We start from the raw sequence: 19,557 nt of genomic DNA on the forward strand, positions 1-19,557 counted from the left end.
CACGCATCTCCGGTCCAGCTTGGAAAGACTCGATTTTCTTGTCTCCCTTCAGCTCTGCAGTGAGCCATCTGTGAGGGGAGAAAACATCGCGGGCGACATCCTCGTTGCCTTAGCCTGCTGATTTCTTTCAAAAATATATGAATTTGGTTAAAACCGTCTCTCAGCTGGCTTCCCTTAATTGCCCGTTCCGACCCTCCCATACCCAGATGGTGCTTCAGGAGTGATTTTGGAGCGTCAGCTTGCCCGAAAAATGAACATTTAGAGAGCACCCCCCAGAACTGGGCCCAGGGCTGGCTCCTCAGATGGACAGCCAGGAGGATAAAGCACCTTGGGACACTTGCCCCCTCGGGCACACACACCCTGAGCCGGACCGGACTCTACACGGGATCACCCCGAGGACTCCAGACGAACCCCAGTGAAATCCTGGCCACATGGGGAGCTCACTGGGTCCCAGAAATAAACTGTGCTTGCCAGGTTTTTTCTCCCGGCCAGGAGAGACACATGATAGAAACAGAACTTGGGAGGTGATCTCTGCACCCAGAGAACTTGGGAGAGCCCCCGCGGCCCTCGGGAAGAAATATGGATTGCGGTTTCGGGGCGTGTGGGAGGAGATGGGTTTGGGGCGCCCGCCTGCTCTAACGACGCGGTTCTTTTCCCCGGCCGCAGTCCCCGTCTTTCGGTTGCGATCGTGGACGATGAGGCGGGAGGACGGTCCTTACACGTCCACCCGCCGTGATTCCAGGAGCCCTTTGGTTACTCGGTTTGGAAGACTTGGTTTGGTGGTAGAGGACTCGGTCTGCCCGCCGCGAGCCCCCCTCGCCAGGGAAGAATGGTCCAGGGGCTCAGTCCCCCGTGCCCAACCCTTCCTCCGCCGGAAACCGAGAGCCCTGAGGCTTCTCCCGGCCCTCGTTCCCCTCACTGTCGGTGAAGCCCACCGAGGGTCTGCCAACTGCAGAAGCTCCTCGCGAACCCTACAGACCCCACCGGAGGGCAGAGGGCTCGTCTGCTGCCCACAGCTCCTGGAAGGACAGTTAGCGCTCGTTCGCTGGCAAGAACCGCCTTAGGACACGGGGCCAGCATTTCGCATTTCCGCTCCGCAGCAGGCAGAGGTTATGGACACGGAAGTGGCCTCCTCTCTGTCCGTCTGCGCTCCCATTTCTGCTCCGGCCGGGAGGCCGCCCACTCTGGGGGAGGAGGGGACCGTGCCGCTTTCCTGGAATCGGCAGTACTGGACCGGCACCATCTGGGAGAGCCAGCCGGGCATCGTCCCCGAGCGGAACGGCGTGGGGTTGGGAATCCACCTCCCTGTGGAATCTGCTCCGGGAAAGAGCCGGGCCAGGCTCGGGTGCTGCCGTATTTCCCCCACTCCGGGAAGAACCGGGCTCAGGAGGGGATAGGATGACATCAGCGATAGCTCAGGGCAGGGTGGGCACAGCGGACTGTGAAGGGCTACTCGGGGAGTGAGAGGGGAGTGCGGTGAAGATCACCGGTACCAGATGCAGGAAACAGGGAGGGATGACCGGAATCCCCCGCGACCTGGCCGGACAGCCTGGCTCCGCTATGCTTCCCGCTTCTTCCGGGGGGGAGCTGGAGAGGTGGGGAGGGTGGAGGGCCGGGGCGGCCGGCTGGTTCTCGGAATGACCACGGAGCCCGGGGAAACACCTGGGCGTCGTCCCGGAGCGGGTCGGGGGCCGCGGCCGCCGGGCCGTCTGTGTCGGGGGTCGGGGTGGAGGGTGGGGCGGGGCCGGGCGGGGGGTGGTCAGCGCTGGCCGGCTTCGCGGATCCTGCAGGCCACGGCCGCGATGAGGGCAGCCCCCTTGCCGGCTGCCGTCCTCGAGGGCAGGAATGACACTTGGCACTTGGGGGCCAGCTGCTTCACCGTCTCCGACATGATCGTGCGAAGCTGCGAGGACGGAACAGAGACCGTGCGGGCGGCTCAGGCGGGGGCGAGGCCGACCGGCGGGGAGGGGAACTGAAGCAGAGGCCGCAATCCCCTCAGGGAGGCAGGGTCGCGGTTAGAGCCCGGGCTCGGAGAGTGGGGCGGGGGGAGGGAGGGGTAGGCCGACCCCCCATCGGAGCGGTCCAGGACTCCAGGCTTGGGGCTGCCTATCCCATTTGCCGGCCAAAACGAGTGGACGGGCTCTTCGAGGCGGCTCTGGCCGAGACCAAGGGACTGCTGCCGGCGACCCCGGCCCTCCCTCAGCTTCTTGGGTCATCCGAGAAAATCTGGCAGCCTCCGCCACCTCGGGTGGGGCAGGCCCCGCCCTAGTGCCAGTTGATCAGCCAATGAAGAGCTCCAGTGCAATAGGCTTCCAGCTGCAGCTAGAGGCCCGAGGCTCTGGGCAGCGCTTCAGCACAGCCCTCAGTCCCTGCTCGGCCTGAGGACAGGACAGAGGCAGGGGCAGGAGCGGGGCTAATAATAATAATAATTCTAGTATTTGTTAAGCACCGGGTGGATGGAAGCAAATCGGGTTGGACACGTTCTGTCTCACGTAGGCTCACGGTCTCAATCCCCATTTTTACAGGAGGAACTGAGGCCCCAGAGATGCGAAGCAACTTGGCCCAAGTCACGCAGCAGACACGTGGAGGATCCGGGATCAAGAACTCATGACCTTCTGACTCCAGCCGGGCTCTAGCCACTGGGCCATCCTGCTTCCCTTGGTAGGCCGGTGGCAAGGAGCAACAGAAAGGTCAGGAACAGCAGCAGGGATATAGTGAGAAGCAGCACGGCCTAGTGGCTAGAGCCCGGACCTGGGAGCCAGAAGGACCTGGGTTCTAATTCCGGGCTCTGCCACACATCTGCTGTGTGACCTCGGGCAGGTCACTTCGCTTCTCTGGCCTCAGTTCCTCGGCTGTAAAACTGGGATTGAGACTGTGAGCCCCAAGTAGGAGAGGGGCTGTGTCCAACCCGATTTGCTTGTATCAACTGACACTCGGTACAGTGCCTGGGCATATTCATTCATTCGATCATATTTACTAAGTGCTGACTGTGTGCAGAGCACTGCACTAAGCACTTGGGAAAGTACCAATACAATAATAAAGAGTGACGATCCCTGTCCACGACGAGCTAAGCGCTTAACGAATTCCATTATTATTATAAATTATTATCATTATTATAAATTACTGGTATATACAGATATAGATACAGATACAGATAAGCGCTTACTATGTGCCAGGCACTCTTCTAAGTGCTGGCGAAGATACAAGGTAATTGGGTTGGGTACAGCAAGGGCTCAGAGTCTCAATCCCCATTTTGCAGATGAAGGGAACTGAGGCCCCGGAAGTGAAGTGATTTGCCCGGGGTCACACAGCAGAACAAGTGACGGAGATACTGATTCTATATATTACAAATCTTGACTCGGGCATGGGACGCTGAGGGGGGTCCAACGGTGGGGAGATCGCTGACGGGGTGAAGGGTCCCATTCATTCATATCAATCGTATTTATCGAGCGCTTACTGTGTGCACAGCACTGTACTAAGCGCTTGGGAAGTATTATACTTCGCAAACAAATAGAGACAATCCCCGAGACAATCCCTGCCCACACAGGCTCACAGTCTAGAAGGGGGAAAAGACATCGAAACAGTAAACGGCATCCGATAGCGTCAGTATAATAAATAGAATTAGAGGTGTATAGACATATAATAAAAATAAATAGAATTACAATTATAAATAGGTACAAGTGCTGTTGCATAATTGTGTATATACTTGTACACTTGTGCGTGCAAGTGCTGTCCCACTGAATGCCCCTTTCCGGAGCAGCGAGTGGCTCCTACCCTCCACGCCCACATCCACCCGTACACACACACACATACTCACAACACCAGATCACCACCCCCGGCCCCGGCCCCATCCCACCCCACCCGGGGGCCCTGGGGACGGACTCACTGAGGGATGCAGCTTGAAGAGGGTCCCGTCACACCCACGGTGACTGGAGGAAGTCCAGCCGGCGATTATCCCGGATCTTGTCCACCGACGGCGGCCACCGGCCCCGCAGAGCTGGGCCCGCCCGGCGGCCACCACGCCGCACACCTCCTTCACGATGATGCTGGTCTGCACGTGCTCTCCAGGCCCAGGTGCTGCAGGACGGGCTCGCACGGAGCAACAGGGCCAGCCCGTCGCTGTGGCGGGGGCGGGACCCCAGAGAACCGCGCCATCAGACCCCGCGTCGTCAGGCCCCGCCACTCCCCGTCCGCCGCCCGCGTCTCCCGGGAGCCGGGTTCTACTTCCAGTGAGAAGCAACGTGACCCGGTAGGTGGAATCCGGGCTGGGAGCCAGGAAGACTGGGTTCAGTCCAGTGCTCTGCACACAGAGGACTGTAATCTCCTTTGAGGGCAAGGATTGTGTCCACCAACCCTACTGCCCTTCCCAAGCGCTCAGTCCAGTGCTCTGCACACAACGGACTGTAATCTCCTTGAAGGCAGGGATTGTGTCCACAACTCTACCGTCCTCTCTCAAGTGCTCGTCTGGTGCTTGCACAGAATAGACGGTCAGCTCCTCTAGACTGGAACCCCGTTATGGGCAGGGAATGTGTCCTCTTTATTGTTGTGTTGTACTCTCCCAAGCGACTAGTACAGTGCTCTGCACACAGTAAGCGGTTCAATAAATACAGTTGAATAAATGAATTGTATTCTCCCAGGTTCTCAGTCCCAGTGCTCTGCACAAAGTAGACTTGCCAGCCCCTTGAGGGTGGAAATCAGACTGTTAACTCTGTTGTCCTCTCCCAAGTATAAACGTAAGGAGTGTGAGCTCCTTGAGGACTCTCCATCCCCTTTGCCCCCTCCTACCTCACCTCCTTCTCTCCTTCTCCGTCCCAACCTGCACGCGTCGGCTCCTCTCTGCGGCTAACCTCCTCCCTGGGCCTCCATCCCGCCTCTCTCACCGTGGACCCCCGGCCCACGTTCCGCCTCTGGCCCGGAAGGCCCTCCATCCTCAAATGCTACAGACGATGACTCTCCCCACCTTCGAAGCCTTACTGAAGGCTCATCTCCTCCAAGAGGCCTTCCCAGACTAGGCCCCACTTTTCCTCAGCTCCCACTCCCTTCCGCGTCACCCCGACTCGCTCCCTTTGTTCTTCCCCCGGCCTCCCCACCACATATATATATATATATATATATATATATATGTCACTTAAAATTTATATTGATGTCTGTCTCCCCACCTCTAGACTGTGAGCTCATTGTGGGCAGGGATTGTCTCTATTGCTGTATTGTATTTTCCCAAGCGCTTAGAGTCCAGTGCTCTGCACACAGTAAGCACTCAATAAATACGATTGAATGAATGAATGAATGAATGAATGAATGGGCAGAGATTGTGTGTACTATTTCTACCATCGTCTCCCAAGTGAGAAGTGAGAAGCTTCTCCCAAGAGAAGCAGCGTGGCTCAGTGGAAAGAGCCCGGGCTTGGGAGTCAGAGGTCATGGGTTTGAATTCTGGATCTGCCATTTGTCAGCTGTGTGACCTTGGGCAAGTCACTTAACTTCTCTGTGCCTCAGCTACCTCATCTGTAAATAGGGATTAAGACTGTGAGCCTCATGTGGGACAACCTGATTACCCTGTATCTACCCCAGCGCTCTAGTACAGTGCCTCTGCCACATGTAAGCGCCTAACAAATACCAACATTACATTATTAAGTGCTCAGTCCAGTGCTCTGCACACAGTAAGTAGAAGAAGCAGCATGGCGAAGTAGATAGAGCCTGGGCCGTGGGAGTCAGAAGGTCATGGGTTCTAATGCCGCTCTGTCACCTGTCTGCTAGTGACCTTGGGCAGTCATTTCACTTCTCTGGGCCTCAGTTCCCTCATCTGAAAAATGGGGATTGAGGGTGTGAGCCCCCACGTGGGACAGGGACCATGTCCAACTCACTTTACTTGTAAAAATAATAATAATGGTATTTTGTTAAGCGCTATAGGTGCCAAGCACTGTTCCAAGCACTGGGGTACAGACAAGGTAATCAGGTTGTCCCCCATGGGGCTCACAGTCTTAATTCCCCATTTTACAGATGAGGTGACTGATGCACAGAAGTGAAGTGACTCATCCAAGTCACACAGCAGACAAGTGTGGAGCTGGGAATAGAATCCTCATCCTCTGACTCCCAAGCTCATGCTCTTGCCACTAGACCATGCTGCCAGCGCTTAATACAGTGCCTGCACTTAGTAAGCACATGACAAATGCATCTGATATATTAATAATCTATATATTATTATTAAGACTGTCAGTTCCTGAGGATGGTGACCGTGCCAGTACTAAGTGTTCCGCCTCCCTGCCTTGTGCCCGACCCGATGTCCATCCCGGTGCCCATCCCGATGCCTGCGGCAGCTCTGACCTCTCGATCTGCGACAGGAACTTGTCTCGAAGATCCCACGGGTCTTCAGGCGCTCGGAGATGCGTCGCGAAAAGCAGACCGCGCTCGGTGAAGTGGAGGAGGACCGTGCGGACGATTCCCCCAGGTACAGCCCGCTGATCATCTTCTCGAACCTGCCAGGGCCGGGGGACCCCACCACCGTCACCTCATCGCCAGCCTCGCTCCATCCCGACAGGCGCGGGCGGGCCCCATTCTCAGATGGGGAAGCCGAGGACAGGGAGGCTGCGGGAGGTGGCCGAGGACACGAGCCGGGCCACGGGGGTCTCCCCGGATGGTCGTCATCATCCCCCTCTCCTCCGACTAACTGCCGACGAGGGGCTGCCTCACATGGCAGGTGTCCCTTGAAGACGGCAAGGGACCCCCCAGCCAGCGGGGCTGGGCTCCAGCCCACGCCGGGCCATATTTCACTCTGCGGCCCAGATCATTTCTCTACAAACGTTCAGACCCACTCTCCCCACTCCTCAAGAAACTCCAGTGGTTGCCCTTCCACCTTCGCATTCAACAGAAAGCACCTCCCATCTGCTTCGCAGCCCTCTATCCCCTTGCCCCTCCTATCTCACTGGCTATTCTCCGCTCCAACCCAGCCCACACACTCCGCTCCTCTAAGGCAACCTTCTCACTGTATCTCCATCTCCTCCGTCTCACCCCCGGACCTCTCGCCTACACCCTGTCTCTGCTGGAACGCCCTCCCTCCTATATCCCACAGACTATGACTCTCCCCCCTCCTAAATCTTTATTGAAGGCCATCTCCTCCAAGAGGCTTCCCTGATAAGCCCTCCTTTCCTCTTTTCCCACTCCTTTCTGCGTCGCCCTGACTGGCTCCATTTCTTCATCCCCCTCCCAGCCCCCACACCGCTTATGTCCATGCTCCATCATTTATTCAATTCTATTAATATCCGTCTCCCCCTAGACTGTCAGCTCATTGTGGGCAGGGACTGTGTCTGTTTATTGTCTATTGTCCTTTCCCAAGCACTTAGTCCCAGTGCTTCAGCACATAGTAAGCGCTCAGTGAATATGACTGAATAAACACAACTGAACGAAACGACTCCACCGGAATCTCCCTCCGGACCGTCAGCTCCTCAAGGGCAGGAATGTGTTTATTGTTGTACTGTCATCTGCCAAGCGCTTAGTCCAGTGCTCTGCCCACAGTAAGCGCTCAGTAAATACCACTGATTGACAGAATGACTGAATGATAGACTATGGGGTGTGTCCCCCCCCCCCCGCAGTAGGGTGTCTAGAGGGAGGGAGAACAATCCCGTTTCTGCGCCCGCCCCTCCCACCGGGCCGGCGGCACCCACCTCTGCCGGCCGACGTTGAGGACGGACTCGTCCACGGCCACGTCGAACTCGGTGCGAGGTGGTCCAGCTCCCCGCTGTCCGCCGAAGGCCCCCCCACTCCATGTTGATGCACATGCGTCCTCGTCCCCCTCCACCAGCTCCACGTGCCGCAGCTCCTCCATGTAGCACACGTTGCTGCCTGTCCCTGTGGGCGGGGGAGAGGAACGGGCGGAGCCGGAGAGACACGGAGAGACAGAGAGAGACTGAGCTCACCGCGTCTGCCAAGCCTGCCAGAGTCCGCTCGGAGCCGTCGGTCCCTCCTTGCCTCTTCTCCCTACCCGCCCTCTTCCCCTCCGCTCCCGCCACCCGCTCATTCATTCAGTGTCGTATTTATTGAGTGCCCACAGTGTACGAGCACTGTACTAAGTGCTCTACTGAGAGCTCACTTCCTCCAGGCGGCCTAACCAGACTGAGCACGCCCCCCTTCTCCTCAGCTCCTCCTCTCCTTCCCATCGCTCCCGACTCCCTGCCTCTGCTCTATCCCCTTCCCCTCCCCACAGCACCTGTGTATATCTGTACATATTTATTACTCTATTTATTAATGATGTGTATATATCTATAATTCCATTTATCTATTTATGGTATTGAATGCCTGTCCACTTGTTTTGTTGTCTGTCTCCCCCTTCTAGACTGTGAGGCCGTGGTGGGTAGGGAATTGTCTCTATCTGTTGCCGAATTGTACTTTCCGAGTGCTCAGTCCAGTGCTCTGCACAGGGTAAGTGCCCCAAAATATGACTGAATGAATGAATGAACGAATTGAACATAGAACAGACCATTTCCACGACAAGCTCCCGGTCCAGGAGGGGGAATTACAGTCACTGGTGAACCGTGATGCAAAACCACTCGGAAAGTAGAGCACTCATCCCGCCCCGAAGTCAGGACCCTCTCCCCACCGTCCGCCCTCACCGACGATGAGGCCGACTTCGCAGCGAGGGTCTTCGTAGCCGCAGGCCCATCATGGTCCCCACGGTGTCGTTCACGATGCCACCACTTCCAGGTCAAACTCCTGGGCAGAAGTAGGGTGGGGGCGGGGGGACAAAATTCGGGGGGGGGGGGACGGGGGAGGGATGCCCTTCGGGGGGACGGCGTCCTGGCTTCGGGAAGGGAGGATTGCTCTCCTTTCAGGTAATAATGATGGTATGTGTGAAGCGCTTACTCCGTGTCAGACACCGTTCTAAGCACCGGGGTAGATCCATGCTAATCCAGGTTGGACACAGTCCCCGTCCCCATGATGGGGCTCACGGTCTTCATCCCCATTTTACAGATGAGGGAACCGAGGCACAGAAGTGAAGTGATGGCTCCAGGTGACACAGCAGACATATAATGGTTGGTATTTGTTAAGCGCTTACTATGTGCAGAGCACTGTTCTAAGCACGGGGTAGATAAGGGTAATCAGGTTGTCCCACATGAGGCTCACAGTCTTAATCCCCATTTTACAGATGAGGCCCAGAGAAGTGAAGCGATTTGCCCACAGTCACACAGCTGACAAGCGGCAGAGCCGGGATTCGAACCCATGATCTCTGGCTCCCAAGCCCGGCCTCTTTCCACTGAGCCAGACGTGGCAGAGCCGGGATGAGAACCCAGGTCCTTCTGACTCCTACGTCCGGGCTCTAGCCACATGGCCACGTTGCTTCTCTGAATTGAGGACTATGTCCAACCTGATTTGCCTCTATCTACCCCAGCGCTTAGGACAGTGTTTGACACAAAGTAAGCACTTAACAAATACAATTCATCATTATTATTATTATTTCCCTCATCTGTAAAATGGAGATTAAGACTGTGATTCCAATGTGGGACAGGGACTGATCATCTTGTGCCTAGAGTGCCTAGCACACAGTATGTGCCCAACAGAAGTAGTGTGGCCTAATGGATAGAACCCGGGCCAGGGAATCAGAGGATCTGAATTCTAATTCCAGCTCCAATGCTTGTCTGCTGTGTGACCTTGGTAAGTCACTTAATTTCTCTGGGCCTCAGTCACCTCGACTGTAAAATGGGGATTAAGACTGTGAGCCCCATGTGGGACAGCTGTGTCCAACCCGATTACCTGGTATCTATCCCAGTGCTTACTACAGTGACTGGCACATAGTAAGTGCTCAACAGGAGCGTGGCTTGTGGGTAGAGCCCAGTTCTGGGAGTCGGAGGTCCTGGATTCTAATTCCGGTTCCACCGTTTGTCTGCTGTGTGATCATGGGCCAGTCACGGTGGCCCAAGCGCACAGTGAAGGTGGGGAGGGGAGTGTGGACAGCGCCCGGGTGGACGGACAGGTGGATGGACGGACGACCCCCTCAGGCCCGGGACACTCACCTCGCGCCGGTGAATGGCATCCTTCAGCAGCGTGACCACGTCCTCTCCCTCACAGCCGGTGGCCCTGAAGCCCTTCGTCCATTTGAGGAGGATTCCCTGAAAAAAGTCCCCCCCTCGATGACCAAGAGGACAGAGGTGGGGGTGGGGGGCGGCCAGAAACAGGGCCACGGCCACTCCTCCTTCTAACCCCCGGCCTGGACTGGGACAGTCAGCTCTGCGATGGCAGCGACCATGCCTAACAACTCTACTGGACTCTCCTGAATGTCATTAATAACAATAATTATAATGATAATAATTATGGCATTTGCTAAACGCTTACTTTGTGCCGGGCACTGTACTAAGCACAGGGGTAGATACCTCTCCTCCCTTCTCTCTTTCTAACCGCCCCTCCCGCACGCTCCGCTCCTCCGCCGCCCGCCTCCTCGCCGTCCCTCGGTCTCGCCCGTCCCGCCGTCGACCCCCGGGCCGCGTCCTCCCGCGGTCCCGGAACGCCCTCCCTCCTCACCTCCGCCAAACTCATTCTCTTCCCCTCTTCGAAATCCTACTTAAAACTCACCTCCTCCGAGAGGCCTTCCCAGTCTGAGCTCCCCTTCTCCCTCTACTCCCTCTACCTCCCCCCCTTCACCTCTCCGCAGCTTAACCCTCTCTTCCCCCCATCTCCTCCGCTCCTCCCCTCTCCCTTCCCATCCCCTCGGCACCGTACTCGTCCGCTCGACCGTATATATTTCCATCACCCTATTTATTTGTTAATGAAATGTACATCGCCTCGATTCTATTTAGTCGCCATCGTTTTTACGAGACGTTCCTCCCCTCGACTCTATCTATCGCCGTCGTTCTCGTCCGTCCGTCTCCCCCGATCGGACCGTGAGCCCGTCCGACGGCGGGGACCGTCTCTATCTGTTGCCGACTCGTTCATTCCGAGCGCTTAGTACGGTGCTCTGCACATAGTAAGCGCTCAATCAATACTATTGAATGAATGAATGAATATAAGCAAGTTCAGTTCAGTGCTCTGCACAGCGTAGGCTGTCAGCTCCTTGAGGCCAGGTATCATACCGACTAACTCTGTTGTAATCTCCCAAGCGCTCAGTCCAATTCATACGGCTGGACTGAGAGGTGGGAGGAGCCCGAGAGTCAGGGGAACTGGGTTCTAATCCTGGCTCTCTCACTTGTTCACTGTGTGACCAAGGGCAAAAGTCACTTCTCTGGGTCTCACTTCCCTCATCTGGAAAATGGGGATTAATAGTCAATGCTGGATTGCTCTAGCTGTAAGTTTGATACAGTCATAGTCTAAACGGAGGGAGAACAGGAATCTTATGGATGAGGAAACTGAGGCCTAGAAAAGTTCAGAAAGTCTGTCGTATTTATTAAGAGCTTGCGTGGCTCAATAGAAAGAGCCTGGGCTTCGGAGTCAGAGGTCATGGGTTTGACTCCCGGCTCTGCCGCTTGTCAGCTGTGTGACTGTGGGCGAGTCACTTAACTTCTCTGTGCCTCAGTTACCTCATCTGTAAAATGGGGATTAACTGTGAGCCTCACGTGGGACAACCTGATCACCCTGTATCTACCCAGCGCTTAGAACAAATACCAACATTATTATTATTATTATTATTATTATTATTACTGCATGCAGAGCACTGGACTAAGCACTTGGAAGAGTTCAACAGAATAACGGTCCCATTCCTTGCCCACAATGAGCTTACAGTCTAGAGGGGAAATATTTTAAGGCCCCACTGAGATTTGAACCCGGATCGCTGGATTCAGAGTCCAGCATGCTAACCATTACACCAGAGGGCCCTTAATCCTGTGAGCACCATGTGGGACACGGATGGAGTCCAACCTGATTAGTTGTATCTACCCCAGCGCTTAATACAGTGAGAAGCAGCATGGCTCAGCGGAAAGAGCACGGGCTTGGTAGTCAGAGGACATGGGTTCTAATCCAGCTCGGCCACTCTGCTGTGTGGCCTTGGGCAAGCCACTTCACTTCTCTAGGCCTGTTCTATGTTACTATGTAACACTGTTACGAAGCTACACTGTTACTGTGTGCGGAGTTTACAGTCTAGACTGTCGGTTCCTTGAGGGCAGGGATCGGGCCTATGAACCCTATTGGCCTCTCCCACGTGCTCAGTACAGTGCTTAGCCCACAGTAAACTGTCAGGGGCTTGAGGGCAGGGATCACGTCTACTAACTCTATCGGACTCTCCCAAGCGCTCGGTACAGTGCTCCGCACACTGTAGACTGTCAGCTCCTTGAGGGCAGGAATCGTGTCTCCTGACTCCCAAGTGCTCAGTCCAAGAAGGCGCTCGATCAGTTGTATCGCTCGAGGACCCGGTCGGCCCCGATCCCGTTCTTCTTCGGGCAGGAGACGTAGGGAGAACATTTCCGATCGCTTCTCTCTTGCCAAAGCGGCAGGCCTACACTGTCCCAGCAGCCTCCTCTCCTGCTGCTTCTCGTCCTGCCCCTTAGGCATCAGCTGGGCACCGTGCCCATCTAGCCCAGATTCCTGTTGGTCTCCATCAGGGCACCCCCCCGCCCCACATCCTGATTCTGGCCTGGAACGCCCTCCCTCCTCTTAGCTGACAGACGATGACTCTTCCCACCTTCAAAGACTTATTGAAGGCCCATCTCCTCCAAGAAGCCTTACCTGACTATGCCCTCCTTTCCTCTTCTCCCAAACCCTTCTGCTTCGCCCTAACTTGCTCTCTTTATTCATCCCCGTCCCAGCCCCACACCACTTATGTCCGTCTCTGTCGTTTCTTTCTTTCTATTCGTGCCCGTCTCAGACTCAGTGGGGACAGGGAATGTGTCTGTTTACTGTTCTACTGTCCGCTCCCAAGTGCCTAGTCCAGTGCTCTGCACACAGTAAATGCTCAAGGTCATCTGTAATTTTATTTATTTGTATTGATGTCCCTCTCCCCCCAGACTGTGAGCTTAATGTGGGCAGGAAATGTCACTGTTAATTGTGGTACTGGACTTTCTCAATCGCTTAGTACAGTGGTCTGCACACATTAAGCACTTACTAAGTACGACTGGATGAATGAATGAAATACGACTGACTGACAAGCGGGCTGTGGCGGGAGGATGTGGTGGGCAGCCGATTCCGGGTGTGCCCGGCGTGGGACCCGAGCCCCCTCTTCGTCCCCTCGCCCCGCCCAAAGGGGGGATCTAACCCACCGCCCGCCACCACAGCTGCCGAGAGATGGCTCCCCACTCTCTGGACCCTGGGAAGACCCGCGGGATGGGGTTGGGCCCAGAGAAGGGAAATGATTCACTCGGCTTGGAGGCAGGGGAATAGCCGGGGTGGGGAGCCCCGAGAGTGACAGACAGCCCATAATAATTAGGTGCGAGGACATCTTTCATGCCAGGATGCCCAAGGCCTTTATAGGTGCCAATTAACGAGCAGGGCCCGGCCCATCTCCCGTCTGCCCCTGGCTCTCTCCCAGGTGAGCTCAGCGAGACCCGCTGCAAGCCGGAAGAGGCCCAGCCGGTCGGAAGGAGCCTAAAAAGGGGCTGCAGTAGACTGGGGGGGGGGGGGGGGTCAGGGCCCAGCGGGTGGGGAGGGGGCTACCTGGTCCAGGCTGGTCTGATGGCAGGGGAAGGAGAAGGTGAAGCCGAGGGGGAGCGAGACCCCCTTCATCCCCATGTACTCCAGGAAGTCGGCGATGCAGTGAACGATGTGGTCAAACAGCTGCCGGGACAGACGGGGGGAGCGACGGGGGCGGTCAGGGGGCTCGGACCACCGCCCTACCCCACCCCAAAGCCACCCACGAGACCGGCCGAGTCTGGAGAGGGGGGCGGGGGGCGGTCAGGCGGGCTCGGACCATGGAGGGATAGGGGCGGGGGGCGGGCGGGCTCAGTGCTCCCCAGAACCACAGGACAGGGCCACCCTTCCCGTGGCGGGGCAGAGAGTCGGGGGAGACCCCGGACGCAGCCGGGGGCCCGGGAGGGGTCCCCACCTCATCTCCCGTGCCCTGCGTGATCTCTTGAGGGATGGAGTAGATCTTGCTGTGCATCTCGACGCCGCGCCTGAGTCCGGCCCGCACCCGCACCAGCAGCACCCGGAAGTTGGTGCCCCCGAGGTCCAGCGCCAGGAAGTCTCCTTTCTCTGGAACCCGGAGGAGGCTCGGTCAGTTCCGGCGTGGCCGTCCACGCCGGTGGACCGGGGGAGGGACGACCCCGGTGCCCAGGGAAGATCTCAGGGTGCGCCCCTTCCCCCGGCCCCAGGATTCCCGAACCCTCCTCCTTAGACCACGTCCTGGGGGGCGCTGATGCCCAGGACGGATCCTAGGGTACGCTCCTCCCCAGGCCACCTGAACCCCCGGCCCCAGGGCCCCCTAGGCTTCAGACCCTCCTCCTGGACCCCCCCGATGCCCAGGAAAGATCCTAGGGGGTGTTCCTCCACCCAGCCCCAGGCCCTCCCATCTCCCAGCCCCCCTCCCAGCGGGCCCCGATGCCCAGGGGAGAGCCCGGAGTGTGTTCCTCCTCCCGCCGCCCGGCCCCCCCCGATCCCCGCACCTGTCCCGTCGGGGGTGGCGCAGACATAGGACGGCAGCATCTTGACGGAGGCGGCGGCGTGGGTGTCACTGGCCAGGCCCTTGTCCATCTCGAGCCTCAGCCTCCTCTTGACGTCCAGCAGCTGGTCGGGGCTCAGCCTGAGGGCCTCCAGGGTCTCCTGGCGGGCGCGCTGCTGGTCGGCCAGCCGGTGGGCCACCGCCGTCACCATGGCCGCCCCCTTCCCGCTGCCGTCCTCGGAGCGCATGAAGCGGACGTCGCAGTCCGGCACCAGCCGCCGCAGGGTCTTCTGCAGCCGCCGGGCGAAGCTGCGGAGGGCGAGAGGGCGGGAGGGACAATGGGCCAGCGTCCGGGACGGGGTTCTCTACCGAGCGTGCGGGGGTGCGTTCTGGACTGAGTGTGCCCGCCGGGAACAGGATTCTGTACTGAGCGCCCACTGGGGGCAGGTTTCTGGACTGGGCGCTCCCTGCGGTAGGGCTCTGTACTGAGTGCCCACTGAGAGCAGGGCTCTGTACTGAGCGCCTTCTGGGGGCCGGTTTCCGTACTCAGTGCCCACTTGGGACGAGGTTCTGCAATGAACGTCCACGGGGAGCAGGGCTCTGTATCGAGCACCTGTCGGAGGCTGGGTCCCCTACCGAGTGCCCACCGGGGACAAGACTCTGTACTGAGCTCCTGCTGGGGACTGTGTTCTGTACTGAGCGCCCACTGGGGTCTGGGTTCTGCACTGAATGCCCACAGGGGGCCGGGCTCTGTACTGAGCACCTACTAGGAGCTGGCTTCTGTACTGAGTGTCTGCTGGGGACGAGGTTGTGTACTGACTGCACACTGGAGACAGGGCTCCGTACTGAGAGCCTACTAGGGGTTGGGTTCTGTACTAAGTGCCGGATTGGAAAGCTCCTGGCAGTGAAAGGATGCAGTCCCCGCCCAAGGGGATGTCGAATTTGGAGAGGAGGGCAGGGCGGGCGTCGCTTTCATCCCGTCTTCCGGAAACAATTCCGACCAGGCCATTAGGCAGGAGGGAAGGTGCCCGCCCAGAGTGGACCGTGCCTAACACCCGGCCTCCGTTCGGGGCCGAGGGCAGGAAGCGACCGGTGGAGCCCGATGTGACAGTGAGGGGCCAGCGGGCGGCGGTCGGGGGATTCTCAGGGGAAGAGCCGACCGGCCCGCCATCATCCGGTCCGAGGACCGGACGCCGCGGCCCAGAACGGCCCTTGACCGCCAGGCTGGAGAGGGCACGTGGGGGGGTGGGGGGATTGAGGGTCCCCGGGCTCCGGTCCCGCCCCCGACCCGGCTCCGTCCACTCACTGCGGGTGCTTCTTGTAGACGGAGCCGTCCACGCCGATGGTGGAGCGGAGCCGCTCCTCGCCCTTGTTCTCCTTGAGGCGGCGCAGGACGGCGGCCAGGGTGGCGGCGCAGAGGCCGGCCGAGCGCGTGGTCACGATCTGGCAGACGCGGTGGGCGGCCACGCAGTCCTCCTGCGTGGGCTCCAGCCCCAGCCGGCTCAGCACCGCGTGGGCTTCCCGCACCCCGTCCTTCTCCCTGAGGGGGCAGACACGAGGGTCCGGATGGGTAAGGGGGCCCGCGGCCCCGTCCCTGGGCTTCCTGGGACCCTCCCCCTCCCCGCCGGGGCCCGGCTGCCCACCCTGAGGGGAGCAGTGTGGCCCAGCCCGACCCTAGGGGAGCAGCCTGGCCTGGTCCAACCCGAGGAGAGCAGCCCGGTCTGAGGAGAAGAGCCTGGCCTGGCCCAACTTGAGGAGAGCGGCCTGGCACAGCCTGCTCCAACCCGGGGTGGGCAGCCCAGCCCAGGTCCGACCCAACCTGAGGGGATCGGCTTGGCCAGGCCCGGTCCTACCCAAGGGGCACAGCCCGGCCCGGCCCAACCTGAGGGGAGCAGCCCAGCCTGGTCTGACCCAAGGAGAGCAGCCCAGTCTGAGGAGAACAGCCCGGACTCATCCAACCCGAGGGGAGAAGCCTGGCCTGGCCCAACCTGAGGGGAGCGGCCCGGCCCTGTCCGCCCGGGCCCGAGGGGAGCAGAGCAGCCCAGCCCTGCCCAGCTCAGCCCGAGGGGAACGGACCGGCCCGGCCCTCAACGGCACCAGTAAAGCCACCGGGTGAGGCTCCCGTCCCTTCAGGAACGACAAACTACTTTTGAAAAATCTGTGTCTATTGGGCACCTCCTGGGCGTCTATTCCGGGCAGAGCACTGCACTGGGTCCCTGCTGGGCACGGTGGACTGGACGCCTACTTTGGGCGGGGTTTAGGGGGCGTTTGCGGGCATACAACATGAGGGAAGGCGCGGACCCCCTCATCCCGCCCCCTGTCCGTCCCCGGGGACCCCCATCACCCTCCCTCGCCCCCCACTGCGTGCCTGCCCCAGGCGCGGCCTACCCTTCGATGGCAGAGACGTCTCTGGTCTCCAAGCAGCCGGCGGTCAGCAGCTCGGGGGTCAGCTTCCCGCCGAACAGCTGCTCCTCCTTGGCCATGCGGACCAGGACCAGGCGCACCAGCTCCCCCAGGTACAGCCCGCTGATCATCTTCTCAAACCTGCACGGAGCCAAGGATCATAATCATGAGAATAATAATAATAACGGCATTCGTTAAGTGCTTACCATGTGCCGAGCACTCTTCTAAGCACTGGGGTAGAGACAAGGTCATCGGTTGTCCCATGTGGGGCTCACGGTCTCGATCCCCATTTTACAGATGAGGTAACTGAGGCACGGAGAAGTGAAGTGACTTGCCTCAAGTCACACAGCTGACGAGTGGCAGAGCCAGTATAAGAACCCACGACCTCTGACTTCCAAACCCGTGTTCTTTCCACTAAGCCATGCTGCTTCTCTTAAATAATAATGGTATTTGTTAAGCGCTTACTATGTACCAAGCACTGTTCTAAGCACTAGGCACCAGTCATCCACCCCCAGCGGAGGCTGCCGAGGCCGGGGGTGGGGTGGTGGGGGGGGGGAGAGGTGACATGCACGATCTCCATGGGACCGAATGCCTCCTGTCCCTAGTCAGAAGATCATGCTGTGTGACCTTGGGCAAGCCACTTCACTTCTCTGGACCTCAGTGATCTCATCTAGAAAATGGGGATTGACACTGTGAGCCTCTTGTGGGACAGGCGCTGAGACCAACTCGATTTGCTTGTAGCCACCCCAGCGCTTAGTAAAGTGCCCGGCACATAGTAAACACTTAACAAATACCATTATTACTATTGAAGCAGCGTAGCTCAGTGGAAAGAGCCCGGGCTTGGGAGTCAGAGATCATGGGTTCGAATCCCGGCTCTGCCGCTTGTCAGCGGTGTGAACTGTGGGCGAGTCACTTCACTTCTCTATGCCTCAGTTCCCTCATCTGGAAAATGGGGATGAAGACTGTGAGCCTCACGTGGGACAAGCTGATTACCCTGGATCTACCCCAGCGCTTAGAACGGTGCTCTGCACATAGTTAGCACTTAGCAAATGCCAACATTATTATTAACATTGTTATTATCATTATTATTAATTCTTCCCGCGCTCACATAATTCCCGCGCGATTCCCCATTCCACCACCAGGCGGCAGTGTTGACCGCGAGAAGGTCTCTTTTAAATGGTATTTGTTAAGCGCTCATTCATTCATTCATTCAACCATATTTATTGAGCGCTTACTGTGTGCAGGGCACTATACTACGCGCTTGGAAAGTACAATTCGGCAACAGATAGAGATAATCCCTACCCAGCAACGGGGCTCACAATCTAGAAGACAGGCTCGCTGACTATGTGCCTGGCACTGTCCTAAGCGCTGGGGTAGATAAAGGGTAATCAGTTTGGACACAGTCCATGTCCCAAACGGAGCTCACAGTTTTTTAATCCCCATTTTACAGCTGAGGTCTCTGAGGTGTAGAGAGGTGAAGCGACTTGCCCAAGGTCACCCGGCTAAGCCCGGCTCCACCACTTGTCTGCTCTGCGACTCGGGACAAGTCATTTAATTTCTTTGTGCCTCAGTTACCTCATCTGTAAAATGGGGATGAAGACTGGGAGCCCCACGGGGGACAACCTGATTACCTTGTACCCATCCCAGCGCTTAGAACAGTGCTTGGCACATAATAAGCGTTTAATGAATACCATCATCATTATTATGATTATAATTTGGCTTGAAGGGGTGTCATAAGGGTCTGTGCTGCCATCTCTTCTGAGTCTCCATGAACCGTTGCTCCAGCTTTTTTTTTTTATAATGTGTTAAGCACTTTTTACGCGCAAGGCACTGTTCTAAGCGCTGGGGTAGCTACAAGGTAATCAGGTTGGACACAGTCCCTGCCCTTCATGGGGCTCACAGTCTCCATCCCCATTTTACAGATGAGGGAAACTGAGGCCCAGAGAAGTGAAGTGACTTGGGGCTCTTCTCTCTTCCCACCCCCACCTCATGGCACTTCTCACCTCATTCCCACTCGTGGGAGGAGGGAAAGGGGCCCATGCCACAAGGGTATTCCAGGCTGCAAGCTCCCAGTGGGCAAGGAATGGGTCTCTTTATTGTTGTACTGTCCTCTCCCAAGGCTTAGTACAGTGCTCTGCACACAGTAAGCGCTCAATAAATACAACTGACTGAACGGGGTCAGGAAAGCAGCACGGCCTAGTGGATAGAGCCCGGGCCTGGGAGTCAGAAGGTCCCGGGTGCTAATCCTGACTCCGCCATTTGTCTGCTGTGGCCTTGGGTGAGCCACTTCACTTCTCTGTGCCTCAGTTCCCTCCTCTGTAAAATGGGAATGAAGATTGTGAGCCCTGTGTGAGACAGGGGCTGTGTCCGACCCCATTTGCTTGCATCCACCCCAGCACTTAGTACACTGCCTGGCTATTATTATCACAGCAGAGTGGAGCGCAGGCAGGATCAGGGACACAGAGGTGTGGATGAGGCTAGGCAGCACGGCCTAGTAATAATGATGGCATTTATTAAGCGCTTACTATGTGCAAAGCACTGTTCTAAGCGCTGGAAATCACAAAGCTGGCAAGCGGCTGAGTCGGCATTTGAACCCATGACCTCTGACTCCCAAGCCCATGTTATTTCCACTGGGCCACGCGGCTTGT

General features: G+C 57.7%; 1 protein-coding gene across 1 annotated transcript in view; it reads right to left on the reverse strand.

Moving 5' to 3' along the window:
• Positions 1–1,748: 1,748 nt before the first annotated feature.
• HK2 (hexokinase 2) overlaps positions 1,749–19,557 on the reverse strand; it is a 78,423-nt gene continuing 60,614 nt past the window's right edge. The window contains 15 exon segments of the mRNA XM_029065992.2: positions 1,749–1,903; positions 3,887–3,923; positions 3,925–3,982; positions 3,985–4,119; positions 6,322–6,386; positions 6,388–6,436; positions 6,439–6,473; positions 7,659–7,842; positions 8,604–8,703; positions 10,002–10,097; positions 13,564–13,683; positions 13,952–14,100; positions 14,511–14,815; positions 15,813–16,046; positions 16,895–17,050. Coding sequence (XP_028921825.1) covers positions 1,760–1,903; positions 3,887–3,923; positions 3,925–3,982; positions 3,985–4,119; positions 6,322–6,386; positions 6,388–6,436; positions 6,439–6,473; positions 7,659–7,842; positions 8,604–8,703; positions 10,002–10,097; positions 13,564–13,683; positions 13,952–14,100; positions 14,511–14,815; positions 15,813–16,046; positions 16,895–17,050 — 1,867 coding nt within the window. The 3' untranslated portion in view covers positions 1,749–1,759.

This window comes from Ornithorhynchus anatinus, chromosome 5 (assembly GCF_004115215.2).
Source record: "Ornithorhynchus anatinus isolate Pmale09 chromosome 5, mOrnAna1.pri.v4, whole genome shotgun sequence".
Taxonomy (NCBI): Eukaryota; Metazoa; Chordata; class Mammalia; order Monotremata; family Ornithorhynchidae; genus Ornithorhynchus; species Ornithorhynchus anatinus.